The sequence below is a fragment of the Glossina fuscipes genome, unplaced genomic scaffold (assembly GCF_014805625.2).
Source record: "Glossina fuscipes isolate IAEA_lab_2018 unplaced genomic scaffold, Yale_Gfus_2 1, whole genome shotgun sequence".
NCBI classification, from domain to species: domain Eukaryota; kingdom Metazoa; phylum Arthropoda; class Insecta; order Diptera; family Glossinidae; genus Glossina; species Glossina fuscipes.
The window spans coordinates 4,281,996-4,306,095 of NW_023998415.1; the positions used below are offsets into that span (position 1 = coordinate 4,281,996).

The 24,100-nt window shown below is 32.3% G+C and overlaps 2 protein-coding genes across 22 annotated transcripts in view; one reads left to right on the forward strand and one right to left on the reverse strand.

The window, feature by feature from the left end:
* Positions 1-147: 147 nt before the first annotated feature.
* LOC119631274 lies at positions 148-2,171 on the forward strand. Of its 2 annotated transcripts, XM_038023333.1 has the most exons (2): positions 173-201; positions 352-2,171. In XM_038023333.1, the coding sequence occupies exon 2, from the start codon at positions 471-473 to the stop codon at positions 1,800-1,802; it is 1,332 nt and encodes a 443-aa protein (XP_037879261.1). In that variant the 5' UTR covers positions 173-201; positions 352-470; the 3' UTR covers positions 1,803-2,171. The 2 variants fall into 2 exon arrangements, with proteins under 2 accessions (XP_037879260.1, XP_037879261.1); XM_038023332.1 differs by having other exon boundaries at positions 148-2,171.
* A 5,998-nt stretch (positions 2,172-8,169) lies between these two features.
* The window catches only part of LOC119645376 (protein phosphatase 1 regulatory subunit 12A), an 81,173-nt gene continuing 65,242 nt past the window's right edge, over positions 8,170-24,100 (reverse strand). For 12 of the 20 annotated variants that reach the window (XM_038045576.1, XM_038045567.1, XM_038045569.1 and 9 more), the window contains 2 exons: positions 23,496-23,582; positions 18,654-18,788 (listed from right to left, as the gene is read on the reverse strand). In XM_038045576.1, coding sequence (XP_037901504.1) covers positions 18,669-18,788; positions 23,496-23,582 — 207 coding nt within the window. In that variant the 3' untranslated portion in view covers positions 18,654-18,668. Of the gene's footprint in view, positions 8,317-13,751; positions 13,866-18,636; positions 18,789-23,495; positions 23,583-24,100 lie in introns of those variants that run through there. The other 8 variants (XM_038045562.1, XM_038045580.1, XM_038045564.1 and 5 more) reach the window with 6 other exon arrangements.

Here is a 24,100-nt window from a genome sequence, read left to right on the forward strand (position 1 = left end):
TTGATGCAAAAACCACTGTTGTAATTTTTAGTATATACGCTCGTACAATCCATCATAATCATACAGCTGAGTTGACATACATGCCACATATTCGACCAGCAATTTACGGTCTATGGTAAAGTACGCCACTGTGGGCATACGGTATTTTTATGGAGTAGTAATGATTGCATCCTAAAAGGAAAAGGAAAAAATCGGCAAATTGTAAGCTAACTAATTAACATCAAACAATTTTGAGAGAAAACGGAGATATTTAATAAGAAATTATGGGAGGCAATCGTTGCAGATTTCGTGACTGTAATGTATCAACATTAAACTGTCCTGGTATTCACTTTTTTCGTTTTCCCATTAAAGAACCCGAACGTTTTCAAAAGTGGCTGACATTTTCTGGAAATCAAGGAATATTTAGACTACCACCAGAAAGTAACATAAATCGTGTAGTGTGTGGCCGGCATTTTCGTGATGAATGTTTTATGAATTATAAAAAAGATCGAATAACGAAAACAGCACTGCCAACCATATGGCGGTTGAGTAAAAGTGTCGCTATTGATTATGAACAGGATATTGAAAACGGGGTTTTTATTGACTTGGATCCGCCTAGTGCTTTGCACTTAATTCCGCCAGCAGACTTCAAGTGCCCTCTTAACTTGAGCGACACCTGTAACTTGTTAAATAAAAGGAAATTGATTAAAATGAAAGAGGGATCCAATAATTACAAGCACTCATTACCGCCAAAGAAGACTGGAGACTCTGGGCCAATAAATAAAAAATTTAAAAAAGCAGATATTAAAGCCGACTCAGGTTTACATGTACTAGAGGAAATCGTTTTATGCGAAGCAACTGAAATTAAGGATGCTAGTGAAACAATTTACAGTTTACATGAAAATGAAGGGCTATCAGCAGATGAAGAAACTGTTAACTATGAATATGAAGTGCATGACTATGATAATGATATACAGTTTATTGTCCCTACAAACAAGCAAACGGAGGAGCAACCAACAATACAAACGCACCCCGCCAGCGAACTAGAGGCAGAACTTTTAAAATGTAAAAGGGAAAATGAGAATTTAAAAAAACAATTGCTTGAATTAAAAATTGAAAAAGATAAACAAGATCAAAAATTGAAAACTACACAAGATGCATTAAAAGACAAAGAGCAACTGGCAGTGCAACGTGATCAATATGCTAAAAAATGTAAAATATTGAAACAAGAACTTGAATCAATTCAGGATTTCTCCCGAGAGAGTCAAAATCAATGGTCTGACATGGGCAGTGAATTAAGTGAAACTAAAAATTTATTAGGTGAAGCACAAAGCAAAAATGTGAAACTTCATCAAACAATTGAGGAGAACGACGTATTAATGCAATCGTTACAGAATAAATGTGACAATTTGGAAAAACAGAGAACAGAAATTCAAACACGACACGATGATTTATTAAAGGAACATGAACGATTAATACAACAATATGATAAAATACATCAAGTTACTGGTGTTACTACATTGAATGCGTCGCAGTCGTTTATTAGCAACTCCGCGTCATTAACAAAACCCCAAATATTCAATGCTATTAAACGTTATCTTAGTTCAACAATGGTGTCGTTAGTGCGTATGGAGATGTTTGGCAGTTCTGAACGAGAATGGAAGCCAGATGAACGTGCTGTAGCTGTTGATATCCTCCAATTGGGTGAATCTATTTACACTTATTTTACGGAAGAATGGCGCTTTCGTCTACCTGCTCTACGCGAGGTACGCAGTTGGCTTAAAGGGAAGACATTTTGCAATGAACTTGAAGAAGAACTTTAACCATAAGAGGAATTTGGACCGAATAAATTCCTTATGCTTTTCTTAATTCAGTATTCGGTGAGTTTACCTGTCCTTGTTTGTTAAATGCAAATCTCCAATTTTCACTAATCGTTTGACGAAGGCATCCGCGTCGAGGAAACAATATGAATATGAACGCGTCCTCATCTCTTAATTAATGCGTAGATAACATCGTTACAAGAATTAGAGAATAAACCCAGTCGTGATACATACCGACCGCGTGTCGACGAGTGATTTAAATTCAACAAACTTTTGATATTATAATATTATTGATTTTCGAACATAGAATCTAATTGCTAAATCGATATATTAAATTAAGTAATTCCAAGACAATTTTTTTTTATTTATTTATTATGTAAATATATATTTTATTAAAATATTAACTTAAAAAAATTCATGTCGTGAGTAAGTTCAAATATATTAATAATGTTAGCTATATTTTTGTTTTGTCTGTTTACACGATAGGTTTTTTATTGATAAATTTAATAAAAACAATTGCTTCACATTTTATCGTCCATTTTCCAGATATTGATTACACGAAAGACATTTCACAAAATTTTCATCCTCGAGAATCCATTCCTTCTCAAAAAAAAAATTAATTGTCAATTTAAAAGATTTCATTCAATAATTTGAGGTAATTTTTTCATTTCTTCCAAAGAAAATCATATAAATTTTAGTTAAAAATAACGCAGATCTAACTTTTTTGAGAAATCTGCTTTGAGCGCTGCCTTAAATATATTTAAAAAAAAAATGGTTTAAAATGAACTGAGCATGAAGCCCTAGTTAAGTGGATGAAACTGCTTTGAGTTTCTTCTTCTTCTTTTTGTTTACTTCTTTATTTTACTTTGGTAGTTTTTTAACAGATTCGCGCTGTTTAACGGAAAATTACCAATCTATTAACGGAAAATGAGCTGCTTAACAAAAGATGTGTTAACAGAAAATGCGCTATTTAACAGCAAAGGATCGATTTAACAAAAAATGGTCAATGAACATATGATTTCAAAGTACTATGGAATAAGAGAATAACTATCAGGAAAGCAAAGAGCAAGCAGGATAGTCGAGCATGTTGGCCATCAAATACATCGCTTCGGCTCGTACAATTTTTCACTTATTTTCGAAATAAGTGTTAGAGGATACTATTCGTGGGATAGAATTCAAAAATTAAATCTACTTGATCTAATTCTTTAACGATTAATTTCTATACCAAATTCCTACTATGGATTAAATTTCATCAGAAAGTGTGATTTTTTTTACCATATTAAGGGGTTACTTTTCATACGAACCCTTATACGGTGGGATATTGCCGTAAATAGAAACATTTCAATGAATGACGCGTAAGCTGTTCACTGGGGTTGTTACACCAATAGCTTTTAATGCCTACCGCCATATTTTAATTTCATTGTAAATTCTTAGCTTGGCATAGAGTGGTGGTTTTTATTTATTTGCATGATTAAATTTTTGTTTTTTAATTGTTTAACTAGTGGTGGTTTCCATGCCAACATGAATTTTGGTAATTACTGATTCGTTATTCTTATTTATTGTCTAGAAACTATTGAATTATATACAAAATAATGATTGGAATGAAGCGCATTTCGAATAGGATCGTCAAAATCGGCGTAGAACTCAGTAGTGAGAGGATTTTTCTCCCAATGGTTCGAGGCATAAACAATAGGGCTACTTGGCTACTATTGGTACAGTTAGTTTGGATGTTAAGTTAGCATTACAGATCAAGGATCAGTTTTCATTATTGAATATTGCAAATTAGATATTTTTGCTACATAAAACTTTTACTTTTAGTAGAAACGGTCATATTGGAAATGATTCAAAAAACCGACCTATCCAATCCAAATCTTTTAGTATAGCAAAATACTAAAACACAGCGATTTTTATCAAGAAATTTTTGAAAATTGCATATTCTTTCAAAATAAGACTTTAAGGTCATAAAAATTGTCCGAGCGAGTTCACTTTTAATAAGTTCCTTCCTTAGGCTAAAGTGCATAATCAGAATTTTCCAAACATTACGTCCTGTGGATTGAATACAAAATTACATGGGCAGATTCACACGATTTGAAGTTGGGGATAATCTTATTCGACCACACCAAGAAGTGCGTTTGGAGTTCTTCCCAGCAAGATGAACAGTGCACCACAATTCGAATGGTCTCATATAAAAGGACAATGTCAAATTACAAGATTGTAAGGTTAACATGGTTAAAACAGCGTAAACATTTCTGTTTAAAAGACACATCATCATTTGTTTACTTTTTTGTTAAAAAGTTTTGATTCTATCAACAGCTATCTAAGCATACAGCTGCATATAACAGCACAAGCAAATTTGCAATAAATTTTATTCGAGTTCTATTTATATAAATTGAGTTTATATTAAAAGTATTAAAAAATACGACGTTGATACGGTGTTGCCACTAGTGCATAGCATTATTATTATTAGTTACCTGACTTAAATCTATACTACAATGGGGAGTCATTGGAAACAAATTGTATATAAAATTATATAAAATTAATTTATAAAACCATTTTTTTTTATATAAAATTATCTTTTATCTAAGGACACAAAATTGCTATTAGCTGTAGTGAAATATTAATAGTTAAATTAAAGTGCTAGCTTAACTCCCACATACAACAGGAATGTTAAATTATGTGAGCAAGAGGAAGAATTGTAAAAATTGTGTGAGCCTCTTATTGCCATTTTTGTTTTTGTTTGACCAGCCGTTCAGGAAGTGTCCCCTAAACATGCGACCATTGCCGTGGTTACAGAGCATTATAGGTACGGAAGAAGGTATTAGTATTTGTATATACTCGATACCGATGAAAACCAAAATAGGTGGAACGATGGAAAAGACCACTACTAGTAGGCTATGCCAAACGTAGGCAATGCCTTTAGAAAGCGACAAGTTATGGTAATATGTCGTGTGCAGTTCTTTTAGAGCAATGGATTGGTGGACAAATCTTATTTACCTCTGTGGAATGCTTGATCCAAGTATACCTATACATAAGCCGATGCGATGATAAAAATAGGAACCAAGAGTCAGCTTAATGAAAACGTAATAGCCAACCTTCATTTACGTAATTACCATTTTCGCCGTTTACCGCTTGCACAATAGAGTTCGCTCACGAGACGAAACACAATTACGACATAAACGTGTTGTGAGTTGATGTCTTTTCGTTTGCTTTTGAATTGTAATAAATTTTAATTGATTGCATATCCAACGAACTAGTTTTGATATCATCGGCGTCTGAATATAAATACGCACCTAAATGCAAAGAAGAAGAAGAAGCAAAGTGCGAACCACAAAAACAACAAACTGTTTTCCAATGATAAAAATATAAACTGTGACAACTGAAAGATGATTGAAATTGAGTTCATACCACCTGAACGTTTCATGTTCAAAGTTGCATTTAAGATACCAGAGGCGTATGAATGACTATATATATGCAAATAAATACAAAGAAAAAGAGAGTAAACAGTCGCAAAATAAATCATTTTTTATTATTAAATATAAACTGAAGGCAGTTAAATGTTTAACTTAAATCTCAGATCCTGACAGCCTTAGATCAGGGAACATTGAGTACCTGAGAGCAAAAATGAGCGCTTTCAGCATGAGTTTGATTGGGAATGATTTTGCGACTGAGTTGTACAAGAGTTCAGTATGAAAAATTTCAGACAGGTTACCCATGAAATCGCAGAGAGAATAAAAATGCCGACGTTAGATATGATTCATTAGTGGCGGCTTGAAATATAAGAAGTGGTTTATGAGGAAGTATGAAATTTCAGGAGCCAAAAGCAGAATCGTTTTCCTAAACCCCATTTAAGGCTTTTCCAAACTTCAACATTAGCAAGATGTATATACGAAACGTACATCGGCCAACAAAATCCAATTAAAAATGATTATACCTTCTGTAATAGGGAAGGATACCATAATCTAAACATTGCGTTTGCAATTATTAAAATCAATAAAATATGAACGTCGCAAATATATAAATATATCCTTTTCCTTTTGTAGATTTATGAGGTCACAAGCCGAAGGATACTACCATTGGTAGGGTAAGGTACTGAATGACTCAGGGCATATGAACTGCCCGTTTGGTAAGTATGTTGCATTCGTCCAGTTATTCTTATAAGGATAAAGAACGTGTATTTCTTTTACCTGTAACCGCCTGTGGACCGTCCATGGAACAAAAATGTTGCTGATTTTTCTCGTTCCAAACACAAGCTAACTACTAGGAGAGGGAATGCAAAAAAAAATTCGGGATAAGCCGAACACAGTTTCGTTTCTGTTTTGTTTTATTATTATTATTGTTATTATTATTTTTTTATTTTATTTTAACAAAAAAGCACATTTATATAGATAAACTCACACATTTATGTTGATTACTTTTTGTTGTTGTCCTTGTCATAAATTCTTATGTAATAATAATAAATTAAAATTAAAAAGGAGATAATAATAACGGTAAAATATAAATTATTTGAAAAAAAATAAAATAAAATGAAATCTAAGCTGAGCTTCTTTAATATACACAAGAAAAGTAAATGTACATACGTATTGTAATAGAACCATCATCATCAATCATTTTCGAAAATCAACAAATTTCAACGATATATACCTATTACAACACAAATGCATGCATGTATTTATGCTTACATATGAAAAAATCTTGTTTTTTTTATTTTTATTTATTTATTTATTTTTTTTAATAATAACAAAACATAGAATAGGATATGAAATTTTAATAGTAAATGAAATTAATCCGAAATTAATTTATGTTATACAATTTATTAAGTAAAAAAAAAACCATAAAGAATTCGAATGAAATTTTTCGCAATACATTTTTGTACCCACTACAGGAAGAGTGGAAATACTAGTACATCCGAATCTTTTTTACACGGTCTTTTTTTAACCGATTTTGAAATAACACGATGCGGTAAGAAAAAAAAAAATACACCTCCTTTCTACACGAATTTTTTATTTTATTCTAGCGTGAATTCCCCCAGTGTCTTATAGAGGCTTAGCAAACAGAACATACAGCAGAAAAGCACAAATGGGGTATTAACGTGATCCGAGTTCAGTTGGTTTATGCCCAGCTGTTATACAACAAAAAAACGAACAGAGACCGTTAATAATGAACGAATTAAACCCGACAAATTGTGCTATGTGTAGATTTCTGAAATATCTACTAAGCATGTTTAGTCTAATCCGTAATAAACGTACACACATGCTTATATGTAAGTAGCAGTGAATACTTGTGAAATTGATTTTTATTCCTATGTTATTCTTATGGATTGAGTTTTCACTGTACACCAATTATAATTTTTTTTTTTAATTGTTTATGAATTTCATTATCACTTGCTTTATAAAGTTTTCTCAAGTTATGAAACGTATGCCCAAATTTACCATATATCGCATGTATTGTTTTAACACGTTTTTTTTCATTTTTTTTTTTTTTTTTTTTTTGCATTATTTTCTAATTACAGTCAATTTTGTATTACAGCCCTGCATCGATCTATAGTCATGGAGCTTAAAAAGTGGATTTCGGTTTTTCAAATATATTACCAGCAAGTAGAGTGAAATTTTTAAAAAGTTTTAAAAGCGATACAGATCGATCTGCGGATTCATTGATATGTCGAGAGTTAAAATAATATTTATGGGAATATTTTGGATCCCATGCCAGAATATGCACGCAATTCGTGGGTTGTTTTTTTTTTCTCTTTCTTTCGTGATTTGAAATAGTTTTCATTTTAAACATGAAAACAAGAAACGTTAAAACGAATGAAATATGTTCGAAATTTGAATTTTAGGATTTTTTCATGCGTATTCGAAATGTTAAAAAAGCAATAATAAAATAATAATGAATTTTTTATGGAAACTTGAAATTACTTCACTTAAGAAAATACTTTATATATATATATATATATATATATATATATATATATATATATATATATATATATGTTTAACATCAATTGAAATCACTTTTATTTTATATAAACCTACATATTTATAAACATTTTCCTTTTTTTATTTATTTTTTTTTTTTAAATTGTTTTCAATAAAAAAAAAGAAAAAATGAATTTTCTTAGGAAAAAAAACACTAAAAAAAATTTCGAAAAATTATTCATTTTTTTTTCCTATATTTTTCTATTATATATTGCAATATTTGATGGGATGAGGATTTTTATATTTTTGCTTTATGCCTTATTAACATTTTATTTATTAATTCTTACTTTTAACAATTTTTATTTATTATTATAATTTGATGTTTTCTCTTTTTTTTCTCTTTTGCAAAACATTATAAAGGATTTATTATTATTAATTATTATCATTATTATAAGAAATATATTATAAACATATAAATATATGTATGTTTTTTAGTATTATTATGCATTAAGTGAATTTCATTTACTTAATTTACTAATTACTCTAATAAGCGCTGCATTCTCCTCTTTAAGGCGTAAATTTTCCGTTTTGTAAACTTCCAATTGCTATTGAAAAAGAAAGAAATTGAAAGAAACGAAGAGGTTTTTTTTATCGACTAACATATTATCTATATCATCAACGCATTTCAAATATTATTAATTTTAGAAAGCAACTAAAAAATCTTTCTTTTTTTTTTTAACATTTAAACATTCGAACGATAAAGCAAGAAAATCACTGAAACTTATATCCAAGCGAAATTTTTTTTTTTTTTTTTTTTAATTCAAAAAGCAGTGGTTTTAAATATAATTTTTGCAGAAGACTTGACGCGACATGCGCACATTCGCAAAATTTTAAGTTATATATATAAAAGGTGCTTGCTTGCAAGTATATTACGCAAAACATTAGGAATAAAAAGTCGGGCCAGTAATCTCGAACAGCGGAGCAATAATGTATTTATTTATTAATTTATGCCCAAATTTCATTTAGCTTTTCATGTTATTTTCTTGGCGATTGTGAGAATATGAACAAGCAACAGAGATAGATGCAAGCACACTCATGGATATAAATCAACTTAAAATCGTATACTTATATATAAAGAAATAAATTAATATTCTGAGGACTCCCCGGCGATAATAAAACAATGCATATCCCTAAACTATGAATTATGTATCTATTCGATCAGGAAGAAAGAAGAAGATTCCATAAAAAAATATCTTTCTACTGCTTTCGACAAACTGAGTGATGACGAGTTTGTATTTTTTCGAAGTAGCCACGGTAGGTTGATCTGACTGTTGTGAACAACTGACATGTACTTCGAGCGGAGTGTTTGCAAGAATTTTGATCACTTTTTCATTTGAAAAAGGCATTTATTTTGGAGCAATTAGTACAATATATCTTAATCAAAATAGTTTCCATAATTTTCGACATTTTACAATATTTTTGGTAAGAAGGCGGCGCGATAGCATGTTGAAAACACTTGTATTGATTTGTCAGCGATCCACCCACCGGCCCATTTTCGCACTTCTTCAACTTTGCAGATCCGCGTGCCAGCTAAGCCATGTCAGCACCGATCTCAATAAGTGGTAATCAGTAGGCGCTGGGTGTGACAGAATTTCACATTCGACCTGCAGCAGTGTGTCCTGGACGAAATTGGAAGAAGAATTTTGAGGACATCACGATTAGCCACGGCATACGCTATTAATAGTATTAAATGAAAACCCATTATTTTATATGGAGGCAGATCGAAACCATCGAATTCAGCCGCTATGTACACTGGTGTTTCCGATTCCATGTTCATTTTTACTAGTACAAGTCGCTGATCAAAATTTTTGCAAACATCTAGTAGCGGTTTTTTTTTATTTTATTTATTTATTTATTTTTTTGTTCATCTATGGCACGATATTCACTAGAATGTGAAGCTGTTCCCGGATTATAACAATAAATCCAAGTTTCATCGTCAGTATTTCTACATTTTAGATCATTATCACTCATAGGAAGCATTAATTTTTATACTTTAATGCGAGGTTATTCATTAAACAAATTTAAACCTTTTCAAACAAGACGAGAAGACGCGCGAGACAGGGCTAAATTATTCTTTAAAATTATTTGTGCCGATCCCTTGTTTTAATATACCAACCAATATCTAAAAGATCTCTGAGTCAATCGACGGTTGGCAAGTACAATTTCTTCAATTATGCTGATGCTGTTATCACTCGTTGAGGTTGATGAGGTGGGGGCAAAAAAAAAAAAAATGTCAACTAAGCAACGATTCTCCCGAACACAGTTTTGCCTTGCGTTGAACTTGACAGTTATAAGCGATTTGGCAAAGCGGTTGTCCAAGTGACTGTTTGACGAGCAAAAGAAAAGGTTTGATGATGCTGCTTAATACGGTATCGAATGTGATGATTTACTTAGCTATTTACTGCATGCATGGGCCTAACACCTAATTCAATTTCCGAATGATGGCTTCAAAATTCGAGCGTATTAGAATATCATTCAAAATCTTGCAGAAAAATATGATTGAAAAAATCAACTCCCTGCGGCCCGACCCTTCCATACGCACTTGTCATATAATGTATATAAATGACTACACAATATTTTTAAAAATAACTCTTAGGACCCATTGCCGATATCGAAAGACTTTCGCGTCTTTAAATACCAGAAATATTATCTCTTAAATAGGATAGTGCGAAATGAAAAAAGACTTGTCCGTCCGTTTGGATAAGTCTTTTGTTCATAATAGTATATTATTTGGGAAGGATGTCAAATGCAAAGGGTTTAGTTGGGTCGCAAAGAACTATACCCAAATATACCTAATATAGGCGTAGGACAACTTTATGTTTTCTTTTCTCTGGCAACTGTCCTTCCTACTGTGAGAGAAATATTGCATCATCATTTTCGAAACTGATTCAAAGTAAATGCCGTTAATTTTTTGAACCTGATAATGGAATTATTTTTATGATTAACCTTTAAGCATTGAATCGCATTGGATCTCAATCACCTCCATTTTAGTCAGTCAAATGTATATGCCCCGTGGTCCGAATACGGTTCGCGGACTGGCAGAGTGTTAAGTCATTTGTTGATATTTGAAAACGTGTTCATAATTGCGGGCCAAACAAGTTCATAAAGCTCTTCATTTTTCTGCTCAAAGCATATGTTTTTAAGTTGTAATCTAAGAAAAAGCGAAAAAAGGACCGTTTGTTTTTTGATTTACCTTCTTTTTGACTACACTGATAAAATGAAGATTAAGTTTATTCTTGTAGAGAAAGCTTTGAGAGGGAGTGCTTTTAACAGACATATTTGTAATCATGCAGGCCTAAAATTATTTTAATCCAGTATGCACACATGGTCCATGCGCTTTTTAATATCTGGATATAAAGACTACGCTATTATTGCGAAAGATAATTATAGAGATGGACTAGTTTTATTCATTTTAAGGGGGCATAGAGTATAAAGCTCTTAATTCTTAGGTGCGCAGATCATTCATGTCGACCAATTGATGCGCTCAGAAATATAACATGTAAGAAAATTATATTCAATTGTGACCGAATTTTTTTTACTCATCATCGTTATTCTAAAGAAAGACAACGCAAAGTAAAAGAACTACATTTTTATGCTCTAGCGGGCATGGCTTGCTTTTTTAATTTTGAAAATAAAAGCCTTGTGGGCAGTGTAGGTGTGTATTTAAAAAATTTGGGTAGCTTCACTTTCGCCAACGGCAGAATCTTTACCACACATACTACAAAGTTACGCAAACAGGCAAATGGACATGTTTAGGTGCATTCAATGGTGGTAACTGGCCAAAAATATACATACTTTAAGGGGCTTTTTGAAACTTGTTTCTGCCCGTTATAAAGATTTTGAAGGAGAATGTTTATAACAGATATTAGGCGCACGGACAGACAGACATACTTAAATCGATTCAGAATTTGATGCTAATCAAGATAATATATACACATACATTGTGGGGGTCTCCGAAACTTTCTTCGGGGTGTCGCAAATGTACCCCTCATCTTTCGGCGATGGCTGTAAACATTGCGTCCTTATACGTTCACTTAAAGATTTTCAAAATTCTTGCAACTTTTAGTTGGTAATGAGGAAAAGAGAGAGAGAGAGAGAGAGAGAGAGAGAGAGAGAGAGAGAGCTCGACTATTTTTTTCGTGAATATAGGACATTTGGATATCGTAATAACAGAAAATGTTATTATTTCTCCATGTCGAGTCTACTCGCCAATGACAGCTAATCGGTTAACACATTAACAATTTCAATTAGATCGAACATGTTTGCGGGCGGATAGAATACATTAAAGATTTTTCTCTTAACATATCATTTTTTAAATTTATTCAGATCAAACTGAACGGTCAGTCTTGAATAATTAAAATCTTTTGCTTTAAGGAAAAAAAAAAAAAGTATATGCAAATGTATACAATATCCAGAAGGATTTGAAACAGGCACATCTTTTATTAAACCGCTCTATTTCGAATCATTGCCACTCCGTCTGTTTGTCTGTCTGTTTTATTCTCTTAGGTTCAACCTACGTGTCGCAATTGTTGAGATATTTTAATGAAATTTAAGGCATTCTTATGTGTTTTAGCCAAAAACCGAAGGCGAACCTCTTCCCATACAACGCCCTATTTTCGAGAAGCCGATATGTGGTTAACTGTATGATGACGAAAGTTACTTAATGATGACCCATAACTCATCATAAAATAATTGTACCCAATCTGCTCGGAAAATGTGATCTGTGTCCATTTTATGTAAATATTCAGAGAATTTATCGCTTCCTGATATTTAATTAATTTCAGTGACAGATAATTTGATTCATTAGCCGAGAATACGTTAGCGATACTTTGCTAAGTAATTTTTTTTATATATTCGATATAGTTATGATCACTTCCAATCTTTGCTTCCAAAGATCATTTCAAGATAGCGAGACGTTGTTGAATCGGTAATAAGCTAATGAATATAGCGAAATCTTTCAATGGGGATTAAAAAAATAATTATTATTTCATTTATATGTTTTGCCGCCTCAGGTAAACCGATTTTTTTAAAGCTTTTATATTCAAGATTAACTTAAGAGCAATTTCTCATAGCCTTTATCTTATATCTTGTTGGATTTACAGATTCTACCGTAAGATCTTCGTGGACACCCACATACAAATGCTTGATTGTATGGTGCATATAATGCGGCACGCATCGCCCATCGCCCATAGAAATCGCAACTCGTCATTCGCTGAATACGCAGCAGATGAGCGTATGTATATAAGTCGTTTTCTTGCAGAAGAGCCGAGACCAATCTGAAGATTTAAATAATTAACTTTCTGGTGATTTTCAGTAGCAACAGTGATCACGAAACTGCTTGAGAGTTCTGATCTTTCCGATCTGCTATCAGAGCAGAGGTTACGCATCATAGACTCCATGCACTCGTGACACCAGACGTTATCTTATAAAGCTTAGAATTAAACGTTAAGGGCGATACATAGCTAGGCTTTTAGATAAGTTCACCGTGCAATCATGATCTTCCTATTTAAACTCATACATTTGCAAATGACCGAAAAAGATTTATTGATAAATGCGCGCGAGACCACACCAGTAAACTTGCAGAGCTATGCGATTATGCAGAGAAAAGTATATAAAGAAGTGAATGAAAGACGACGCCAAGATAGCCCTATTTTCCCTTATTGACTGATGATTTCTCTATAAGTAACACTCATTGCCAAGCTAATTGTTCTGCTTACAGAGACATAAAATTAAGTCGATTAAGCCATTCATGCTGACCGACCTTCTTCCCATAATCTTTGAATATCTATCAATATCGTATGTATTCTTGAGCCATTAGCATTACAATTACAGCAAAACGAAATTATCAAAACTTCTAAAACACATATATACAAACATACATACACGCACAAACGTACCGTGTACATTAAAATTTTTATATAAAATTAATTTATGTCAAATACCTATACACATATATATATTATATATACATATATCATACCAGCCAGTAGCGATGAACAAATATTCCAAAGTAACGATCATGCCAATGCTACATTGTTTGGTGAATATGAATCAATCATCTCTAGATTTATAAACGCGCGTTTTCCTAGTGCACCTATATTCATACGATATGAGTTCATAAATAGGTAGAGTGAGAACGAACGTATAAGAAACGATTCCACGTTTGCATCTTTTGGGCGTAAAGTATTTAGTACATGGAATATGTCGTTCTACTTTCTTTTTTTCTTTTGTTTGATCCCATCTAATTGCATATAATTGATTAATCAATCGATTCCGATTTATTTTATGAATTCAATTTTTTATTATTTTTTTATTTATTTATTTATATTTATTTTTTGTTTTTTTTCAATTTTCGTGTAAGATATGTATGTAAAAATAATAAAAGCTTTTGTTATTGTGTAATTGTGCGCTTTGTCCCTTGTGTTAGTAAAAGTTTTTTGAATTTTTCAATTTTGACTTCTAAAGCTTCTTGACGTTTCTTAACCAGCACCAGTTGCGTTACAAGGGTTTGTGCAACAATAATATGCAACAACACCCAGAAAGATTTGAGATAGACGCATTTTTTATTATACTCGATCGACCGATTCGGGATCATTTTCTAAATCGATTTAAGCCTGTCCGTCCATCAATCCGGTCTGACGTCTATCTATGTATTCCTTTGTTCAACCTAGAGGTCGCAAATTTTTGGGATATTTTGATGGTATACCAAGGGCAAACGACCTTATTTTTGTACCCTACACCATTCACGGTACAAGGGGATATTAGTTCTGCGCGGGTGTATGCCACATCCAAACGCCTCTGGCATAAACCCACATTTTTGTTGTACACAGAAATGATGCAGAATCATTTCCTGAATCGATTTAAAATGATCTGTCCCTCGCTGCGTCTTATTCCACCCGTTGACCGTAGTTTTTAAGATCTTTTAATGAAATATGGTAAATTGACTTGATTTGACCCAAAATCAAATGCTATTGAAAATGATTCGGATCGGACCATTTTTCCGAGCACTTCCCATATAATGCCTTATATGGGTATAACTCTAGAATGGCGTAGGGTATTTAATGGTGGCCCGTCACCAACTGAAATTGGATATTTTGAGAATTATTTTAATCGATCTTTTAAATTTATTTCATATTTAGTTAATTGCATGTGCAATCATTTTACCTAATGCCGAGCAAATTTTGGAGAGGCGGGCGACATGAATTGCAGGTAATATAAGAAATGTTTCTTCCGCTTTCATAGAACAATGCAGCAACCTTTACGAATTTTATAACTCCATTTTGAACAGATTTATTTCCAAAAACAAACAGAAAAGGCTTTTATGCAGCTACAGTTGAAATTAGAAATTGGACGTAGGTTTAACGTACGACGGTAAAGGATGCCTTCTAAAAAAAAAGCAAAACGAGGTTTTTCTGCGAGAGAAATGTCGCATCATTCACCTCACGACCAATTTCTAAAACTTCCACGTCTCAATGCATTGATTTTTCGTCAATAAACTCGAGAAACTAACCGCTCATCTCATGCTTACAAAGTATGTATAAAAAATAAGTTCTGTAATTCAAATTTATTTAAAAAAAAAAAAGAATGCATTTTTTGTTCCAAAGTTTAATAGTCGAAATATCCGTCGTCAGTAGCTACAATTTTTTACCTCTTTTCGGGCACATCTTCAACTTTACACAACTGCTGATTTGCCAAGTACAACCATCTGAACCAGTGCTAATTAGAAGCAGGAAGGTTTAGAAAAAATATTGCTAACAGGGAGAAGCGTAGCTTCCCGCCCCAAATTGAAGATCGCTTAGTGGATTGCTTTTACTTGAGACGGATGAACCAACGCGAATTTAATCGTTTTCAAGAGGGAAAATTGTTTTAGCAAAGCAATCTCATAATTCTCTTTCTAAATATCTCATAATAGCTTAGTGTATGTTCACTTCAACCGGATTTGAATTTTGTCTTTGTTGGCCAAGCTTAGTATACTACCTACGTAGGGGAATCAAAAGGTTAGCTTGGAACTTGCTAAAATGGTAGTCACTTTGAAATATCGACACGTGTCATTAATAAAATGTCAGCTTGTTCGCTAGTGATGGGAGATAGATCACGCTCCTTGGACACGCACATTTACCCTTAACCCTAGCCTTGGTCTCCGTTCGGTTCATAAATAATGAAATACATCCCTTTACACTTTGATACACGATGAACGACAGTTTGCAAACAGCAAAATTTTCGGAAAAAATGAACGCATCGATGAGCAGCTTTCGATGATGTAAGCAATTTCAAGCAAGTTTTATATGTACAATATTTGCCTGTAATTTTTTTTTTTTGTAATACCTTTTAAAGCGAGCGCAAGAGAGGGGGAAGTGACAGAGAAATTCGTGACAAGTTAGAAGGCCAAGGCCTTGCTTGCTGTGTGGTAAGTAAAAAACAAAGAATAATGATGAGCAGAATTCACGGCGATGACGACGCAGATCAAAATTAAGTACAGCGACGATAACAAGGTCGCTGAAGTGAAAAAGGAAAAAGTCTTCTCGCTTGATCTCAAAATTGATGAACAATGCTCGGCTTCCTTTAGGGAGGACATTAAAGCATGACCTGCATGGGCAACGTTTAGATTTTATGCAAAAATATGATTGCCATTATCCTTAAAAGAAATGATTTCGAAACGACGATATCATCAAGAAGCAATCGTAATTTGACGTGATCACGCTCAGAGAAGAGCATATACTGGACTTAATAAAAAGCGTGAAGAATGTTAATCGATCCTGTGAAATGATAAGACTACACTCTACATCTATAATCCACCACAAGCTATATGATTAATGCAAAATATTTTATCATCATGTTCATGTTTCCTAATAGGTTTTTTAGTTTTGGAAAGCATTTTGTTGGGTAAAGGATAAAAATTTCTTCTCTTCTTAGCTCTGCACAATTTTGCTGCATTGTATAAAAGCGCTTTATCTAATTTCATAATGACATGGTAATGCCGTATATTTGTATTTTACAATAAATATATGGTCAAGCTATGAGAACCTTTTTGTTTAATCCCTAATTCCTCTCCATCTCTTCCTTAGTAAATTAAAATCAATTAGGTTAATAGGTTTTAGTATAAGGCACAGAATATTCGAAATATTGAAGATCTTCCTGTTTCGATTCGATCAATCAACCATTCCCTTATGTGTAACAAACATAAAAGTATTTTTTAATTAGCAAAGAGGTAAGATCTACAGACTCCGATCGTAGATTTAGAAAATGATTTGTTTATCCAATGTAATCTGATGCCGATCGTTTTAGTTCCCAAATTTTAACCTTTATTGATTGGAATTAAATACAGGGATAGTGGAGTGTGGGTAGGGTTCTCAAATGTTTTTGTGGCAATGAGCAAAGTTACGAAATTCAGCTGCACAAAGAGCAGTGTTGTTTACACTTTTATAATTCTACATTTTGTGGTAACTGGTTCTGCGGACGTAAAGACACAAAAAGTGTAGTTTTCCTCGGCGATGCTAGGCAGAGTAAATAAGAAAAATTTTGCTCTGAGTTTGATGGCGAGTTAAAATTTTAAAATCAAGGAAAGTCGACTATAGAATACTGCACACTACACTTCGGCTAATAAAATTCTCCATTAAACTCATGAAAGATATTATTGTTATATGAAAACTTACTATTCATGAGAACCTCTACATGGGAGGGAAATGAAAACTCAAACTGGCATGGATTACTAAATTTTGTAAGGTTAGCTTTCTTTTTAAAGAGCGTGCTATTCTCAAATATCAAAGGTTAAACTGTGCTGCTATATAAAGCCTCACGAAGACACGAATTAAGGTATTGAAAAAACTGAATCTACACGTTTCAAATTCCCCAAATTATTGTTTTGGACAAACTTTCATCATGTAACATTAAAAATTGCATCTTGCATTGCCCCATATATGTATTAGAGAAAGGTAGATATGCCAATAAAGCTTATACGATGGAGAGAGATGGAGTTTGTCGGAGGAGACGCTCGCTTATCATTCAAATTTTGCACATTTATTTAATTTTTTAATTTTTCTAATATGTCACAAAGCACTATGTTTTACTGATTTTCTTCAAGAAATATTAAAAACGATATATACATTTTTCATATACCGGACCTTCTTCACGTGCGGTAAACGTAGAGATGATCACCTGCTATCGGTTTCTATGTAAATTTCGTTTTCCAGCCAAGAGATAGTAAACTATACATGAGCCGGACAGACAGACAAGGCTCAATCGATAGAATAAAAAGTCAAGTCTATTTCAAATTATCTTCCAAGTACTGCATATATTTGCGTACATAAATTAATACGTATAAAAATCCGGATAAATTCGTAGAATAATCGAAAAAATAAATTTGAAAAAAAAAAAAGAAAAAAACAATTTACACGCAATCGCGAAGGTATATTTGAGGTATCATTGTACATTTAATTTCGTGCTTTCAATAGAGTCGTAATCCTTAACAATTTGTAACATTAAAATTGAATTTAAAAAAATAAAAGAAAAAAAAAAGAAGGATCGTGCCCCACTAAAATACTTACAAATATACTGTATTTGCCGAATTCAAAAGAAAAAAATCATTTTGATCCGATATAAACTGGATTTCAAATTTGAAAAACTCATTCTTTTTTTTTCTTTTTCCTTTGATAATTTTGGCCTAATATTATACTATATGTATGTATGTACGTTTGTATATGTATAGGAGATATGTATGGATGTCCACATTATATATATATATATATATATATATATATATATATATATATAACAAGATCGATCAACAATAATTAAGTCTACGCTTTCGAATTTTTTTTTTTTTTTAATTGTTTTTGCATTAAATATATTTGAAAATTTTTTTTATTGAGAGAAAAAAAAAAAAAAAGAAAAATTTGCTTTATTGTTTTTGTTTTGAGAGTTGAGTTTGTGCCGATGTTGTCAATTTCGAAACGACTCGTGTTAGAGCACGATTTTCAGCACGTAAACGTTCATTCTCATTCTTTAGCTTCTGCAGTAGCTAAAATGACAGAAATTAAAAACAAGAGAGAGAGAAAGAGAGAGAGAGAGAGAGAGAGAGAGAGAGAGAGAGAAACGAAAAAAAAGATAATGGAAAAAAAATTTTGATCAATGATATTGATTGACTGGTTTGACTGATTTGTTGGTGGTGGTGGTAGTGGTGGTGGTGGTGGCGGTGGAAAAGGTGTAAAATGTCGATATATAGATTTTTTTCTTCTTCACAACAAACACATTAACATGAAATGGGGAGCATAGATCGGCCGGCGGCAACAGACCAAAGGAGCAGGATTCACATGAAATTTATAATGAGTTTTGAGAAAAACATACATAAAGCATACTTTTAAGTTAAGGCATGCCGGCAAAAAGCTTTCTTTTAGTTTAAAGTACAAGTTTCCCGTTCGCCAAAATAATTAATATTATATATATATATAAATATATATATATATATATTTCTTTTGTTTTCCTTATAGACTATGTATGCCTGGAATTGCATGAATAAAAATGATATCTTTACTAATTATGGTGACATCTTACAGAACCTATAATAATAATAATAATAATAATGAAGATAGAAGAGCATTGCAGCATAACAATGTTACGAATAAGGATATGGAAAGTTAACACTACTACTTATTGAAATTCTCTGATTTGTTTGTATTGTTCATAGCTTAAAATAGAAATCAAACACATCACTCAAATAAAATCGTAGGAGCAGCGATCCTTTTCTTTTTTTTTTTTTTTTGCAATTTCCTCATTTAAACGCGCTTATAATGCTATATAGTGGTCAATATTGATCCTTTATCGCTTCTCAAGATAGCCGATCAATATTATACCGTGCGCATCCACGATACAAGCACCACAACCATTTCAGGTAATTGCTTTTGCCTCTTTGGTTGTTTTGGAAGGCTATCGGCGGTTGCTCTCCACGCGAATACAGTGATGAATCATATGCCATAAGAAAATCCTTTCTTTTATTTCAACATCGAAGACACTATTGTTTTAATGCGAAAGTAAGCAAATGCGATACGCTTTTCAAACGGAGCTCTCTCGTGGAGAAATGTTCATTACAAAATAATATATGCACACTGCCTCGTCAGCAGCCATCTCACGCAAATCCACCTTTCGCTCCTCCAGAAATGATTTTAAACATTTTTTTTTTTGTGTTTTCCAGAATAGTCACCAAATTCGGGGTTGTCATCATCGGCCGCGAACATTTCCCTATCATGTCGCGATGGAGCAGAGTTCGAAATAGCACTTGCAAAGCGAAGCGTTATGAGCATACAAAATTCCAATTTTTCACTTATTCTGAAAATTATCCAAGTAGCATCACTGAAACTATGATAAGCTGGAAAGTAATGTTAACAAGTTTGATTATCTAAATATCATATGTGATTCGATATCTATATGTCCTGTATCCTACGAACTTATTGAGTGACGTATTACATCAAATAAACACAGTTAAATAGAAAATCATGACGATCGTCAACAATTTAAATATTTTCTTTTTCTAATTTCGATCCATGTGTCTGGATATATTCAAAGCGCGACAAACTGAAATAGGACCTTGGCACATATATGACATATGTGATTTAAATTAACTGAATAGTAGATAGAGAAGATTAATGTAAGCTAATATTTTTTTTGTCTTTAACGGCTTTTGACCACGACTAGATGCAATAAAAAATTGCGATCAACGCGAACGTTTCTATTTATATCTGGTTGTTGTCAAGGAGTAATTCATTTAATGAAATCTGATTTTCTGAGAATTTCTCAGCCTTTAACATCCTAGAAGTATGCTTTCTGTTTTTTCCGTCAATTAATTTTCATCATTTACAACGCAGATAAATAATACTAGGAAAACCTAAAATCATCTATTAGAAACTATGCATTCACGAAACACTTGCAATAAAACTTCTACTGTAGAACTTCTTCCTTGTTAGAATTCGCGTTTCACTTAATACCCAACCAATCAACCAACCAGCCAACCAACCAACGTAAATCATTTTCGTTTCAATTCATTTGCTAGATCAGTATGTATGCATCGAACTGATAAAAAGAGAGAGACTCAAAGGAATGTGCGTCAATGTTGCAACTTGCTGTAATAACCAGAGCGGACAGAACTCTCCGGCCGACCTATTATATATACAATTGGTGCACAAGAGATATAAATTGAAAGAATTACGAAGAATGCAGGGATTAAACGAGGTATAGATGAATGATAGATATGCGATAAATGAATGAATCAATGACTGCATGAATGTGTCAATTGGGAAAATGTGAGTTGACATATTTAGTTACATACATATTTGGTTGGACAAAAATTGAAAATATAAAATAAAGGAAAATAGAAGAATTGATTGTGCCTACGATTACACCAATGTATTCAAAAAATACAAATTCCATGAGTTTTATGCTTGAAGTTGTTTTGTTCGTTTTTTTCCCCTTATTTTTCTGTTTTGTTTGTGAAGAAACCCGAATAAAAAAGCAAACAACAGTAAATAAATAAAAATGATGTTATTATTGTTTCAGCAACTAAAATATGATTGATTGCAAAACATACAAAAACGTAAAAAAAAATAAAAAAAAACAAAAACAAACAACAAATAAATATGTCGAAGGCGATATATAAGGCAGTATAAGCAATACAAAAATGTCTTGCAAAAAAAAAGGTCTTGATAAAAATAAAAAAACAATTGATAATTGTGTAGTGAAGGGGTATTCGCATTGCTCGAAATATAGGCAAAGAGAGCAGAAAAAAAAAAAATTATAATTCGATTTTGAATGAATCCGTACAATTTATATCCTCTATCCAAAACTTTTACAAAATAATTGATATACACATGTGAGAAGTAAGTTCACTTCGTATACTTTCAGGTCCTTTTTGTACGCGAGAAATTCCATTTATCAAATATTTTAGTGAAGCCCCTTTGGCTTCTTCTTCTTAACACTTAAACCAGTAAGTCATTTCGTCGATCTTCAAGAAAAATGACTATTCTGCACATATAATATTCGAAAAATTATTGATCAAATTTTTTTTTTATAGGAAAAGATCTTCAAATATCTATCTATCATCCACCTGTTCTCCGTGTCGAGATACCGATGACATATGAGAAGTTAAAACATTTGATATAAACATTCGTTAATCGATTAAGAATGGCCATGATCTGCTTATATACGCTTACCTACAATGTAAGGGGGAGAGGGGGAGGGGGAAAGGAGTGAAACAATCTCGGGAAAAAATACGATGTTCTTCCATTTTTTTTTGACTGTATAACTTTCCAGTCGGTAACGATATTTCGAAAAACTTGCTACTTGAATGTTTGTTAGATTCAATTTTTGCTTGTTCGACGTCGTCTACCATCGACGATAATTTGTTTGCAATTGAATGATGAAGAGAAAATGTTAATGGACGTTAAGGGAACTTGGTAATAGATTGATATTAAAATGTGATGATTGGACCGAACACGGATATTTAAAACGCAGATTTTCGGAGATATATCTTCTTCGCGTGCTCAGAAGTTATAGATGAAGATATGAAAAACTTTTTGGTGATTTTTCCGAGATTATCTTATATTCTACATTATTGTGGGTGCAGGTTCAACCTCTTATCTCCTGTTTTGCGATTATGGCAATTTCGAAAAAAATGAGATCAAATTGATCCCTTTTGGTAGAAGTAGATATTTGCAGTATGCCGGTTATCTAGTGTTATATGATATTAAAATTTCGAAAATATCAATTCTGTGAGCGTTTGAGAAATAAAAGTTAAACGTTATCTTAGGAGCGGTGGTGGGAGGCGGGGGGACTCTTATTTTTATTCTGCATTATTCTGTATGCTTGAGATTTTTGAAATTTTCAAATCTTTAGCGAAAAGAGCCTAGTAACCTAGGGTTCCCTTATATATAGCTATCTAATTTGAAACTCATTCGGGTAGTTTCCACTGACTAATTATTTAAACTATTGCAACCTGGTCGTGATCTATAAATATTGTGATAGTTTCAAACATAAACATTAAAAAAGCTATTATATTATGCTGGTTGAAGTGATGTGTGATTTTAGCCTGCCTATAAATAGGCAATGATATGTTTTATATATCAATTTTTTAGAGAAATGAAAACTTTTCTATCAAAATCATACGGAAATTGTAAAAAGAACCAAAACCGTTACATAAAATGAACATAAATCTCTCTCATAAGAAGTTTATAAATTTAAATTAAAAAAAAAACAAAAAAAAAAAAAAAAAGAGAAAACTAAAGAGATAAAACCATAGAGAGAATAATTGGTCATCTATACATATAATTATATATATATATATATTTTATTTTTTCTTTTTCACAAAAGTATTGAAGAGTGAGTGGCAAAGCGAATTATTTTGTTAATTTAAAAGCTTTTTTGTTTTGTTAAAAACTTGTATAACACACAAAAATAATATTATAAAACAACAAAAGGAAAAAAGTTTTCAAAAAATATGTGGATAACATTTTGTTGTTGGCTGCTGTTGGGTTTCTGGTGTATTTATTATTATTGTTAAAGTGTTAAAACTTTTTTTTATTTGATTTCAAACAGACAGAGCAAGAGAAAGAAATAGAGAGCGAGAGCAAAAGAGAGAGAAAGAGAGCGAGAGAGAGAGAAAGAGATAGTGTGTGTGTTGGTGGTGGAAGAAATATACATAGAAAAGCAAAAGACAACAAAGCATCTCATTGGTATTTACCTTTAACTCTTCTTCCAATTCAGAAAGTTTGCGTTCCATAGTTCTCCTTTCACGTTTTTCAATCTCTGAGAGTGAATTTTTAGTGGTCTGCAAAAATTAAATTTGCATTTTTTCTTTTCTTTTTGATTTGCTTGGTTTGTTGTTGATTTGATTTTTGATATTTGATATTTGATATTTGATTTTTGATTTATTTTAAAGGAATACACAACAGCGTTAATAAATGTTTCTTTAAATATCGTGATCAATACAGAGTGATTAATATGTATATATACATTAATATATAGAGGAAGAGACGAAAAAGCATTAAAAAGAACCGAAAGAAAATAAACTTCGTTAACACAACCAATCGTTTGTTTCATAAACACAACAAACAACACAATCAGTTTTAAGGGAAATATAAGAATATTTTTCTTTTTTGAAATTTTTGAAGCAAAAGTGACTTTTGCAATTTTCTACTTATTAAACTGATCCCTTTCTTAAGCAGATTTCAGAGACAAAGCGAAATAGATAAGGACACAAAAAGAAAAAAAAAAAAAAAAAGAGAGAGAGAGAGAGAGAGAGAGAAAGAGAGTGAGGAGAGAGCGTGAGAAAGAAACAGTGGGGTG

Coding starts and splice junctions, on each gene's coding strand:
- LOC119631274 (XM_038023332.1), top strand. CDS start 264: ATGGGAGGCAATCGTTGCAGATTTCGTGACTGTAATGTATCAACATTA.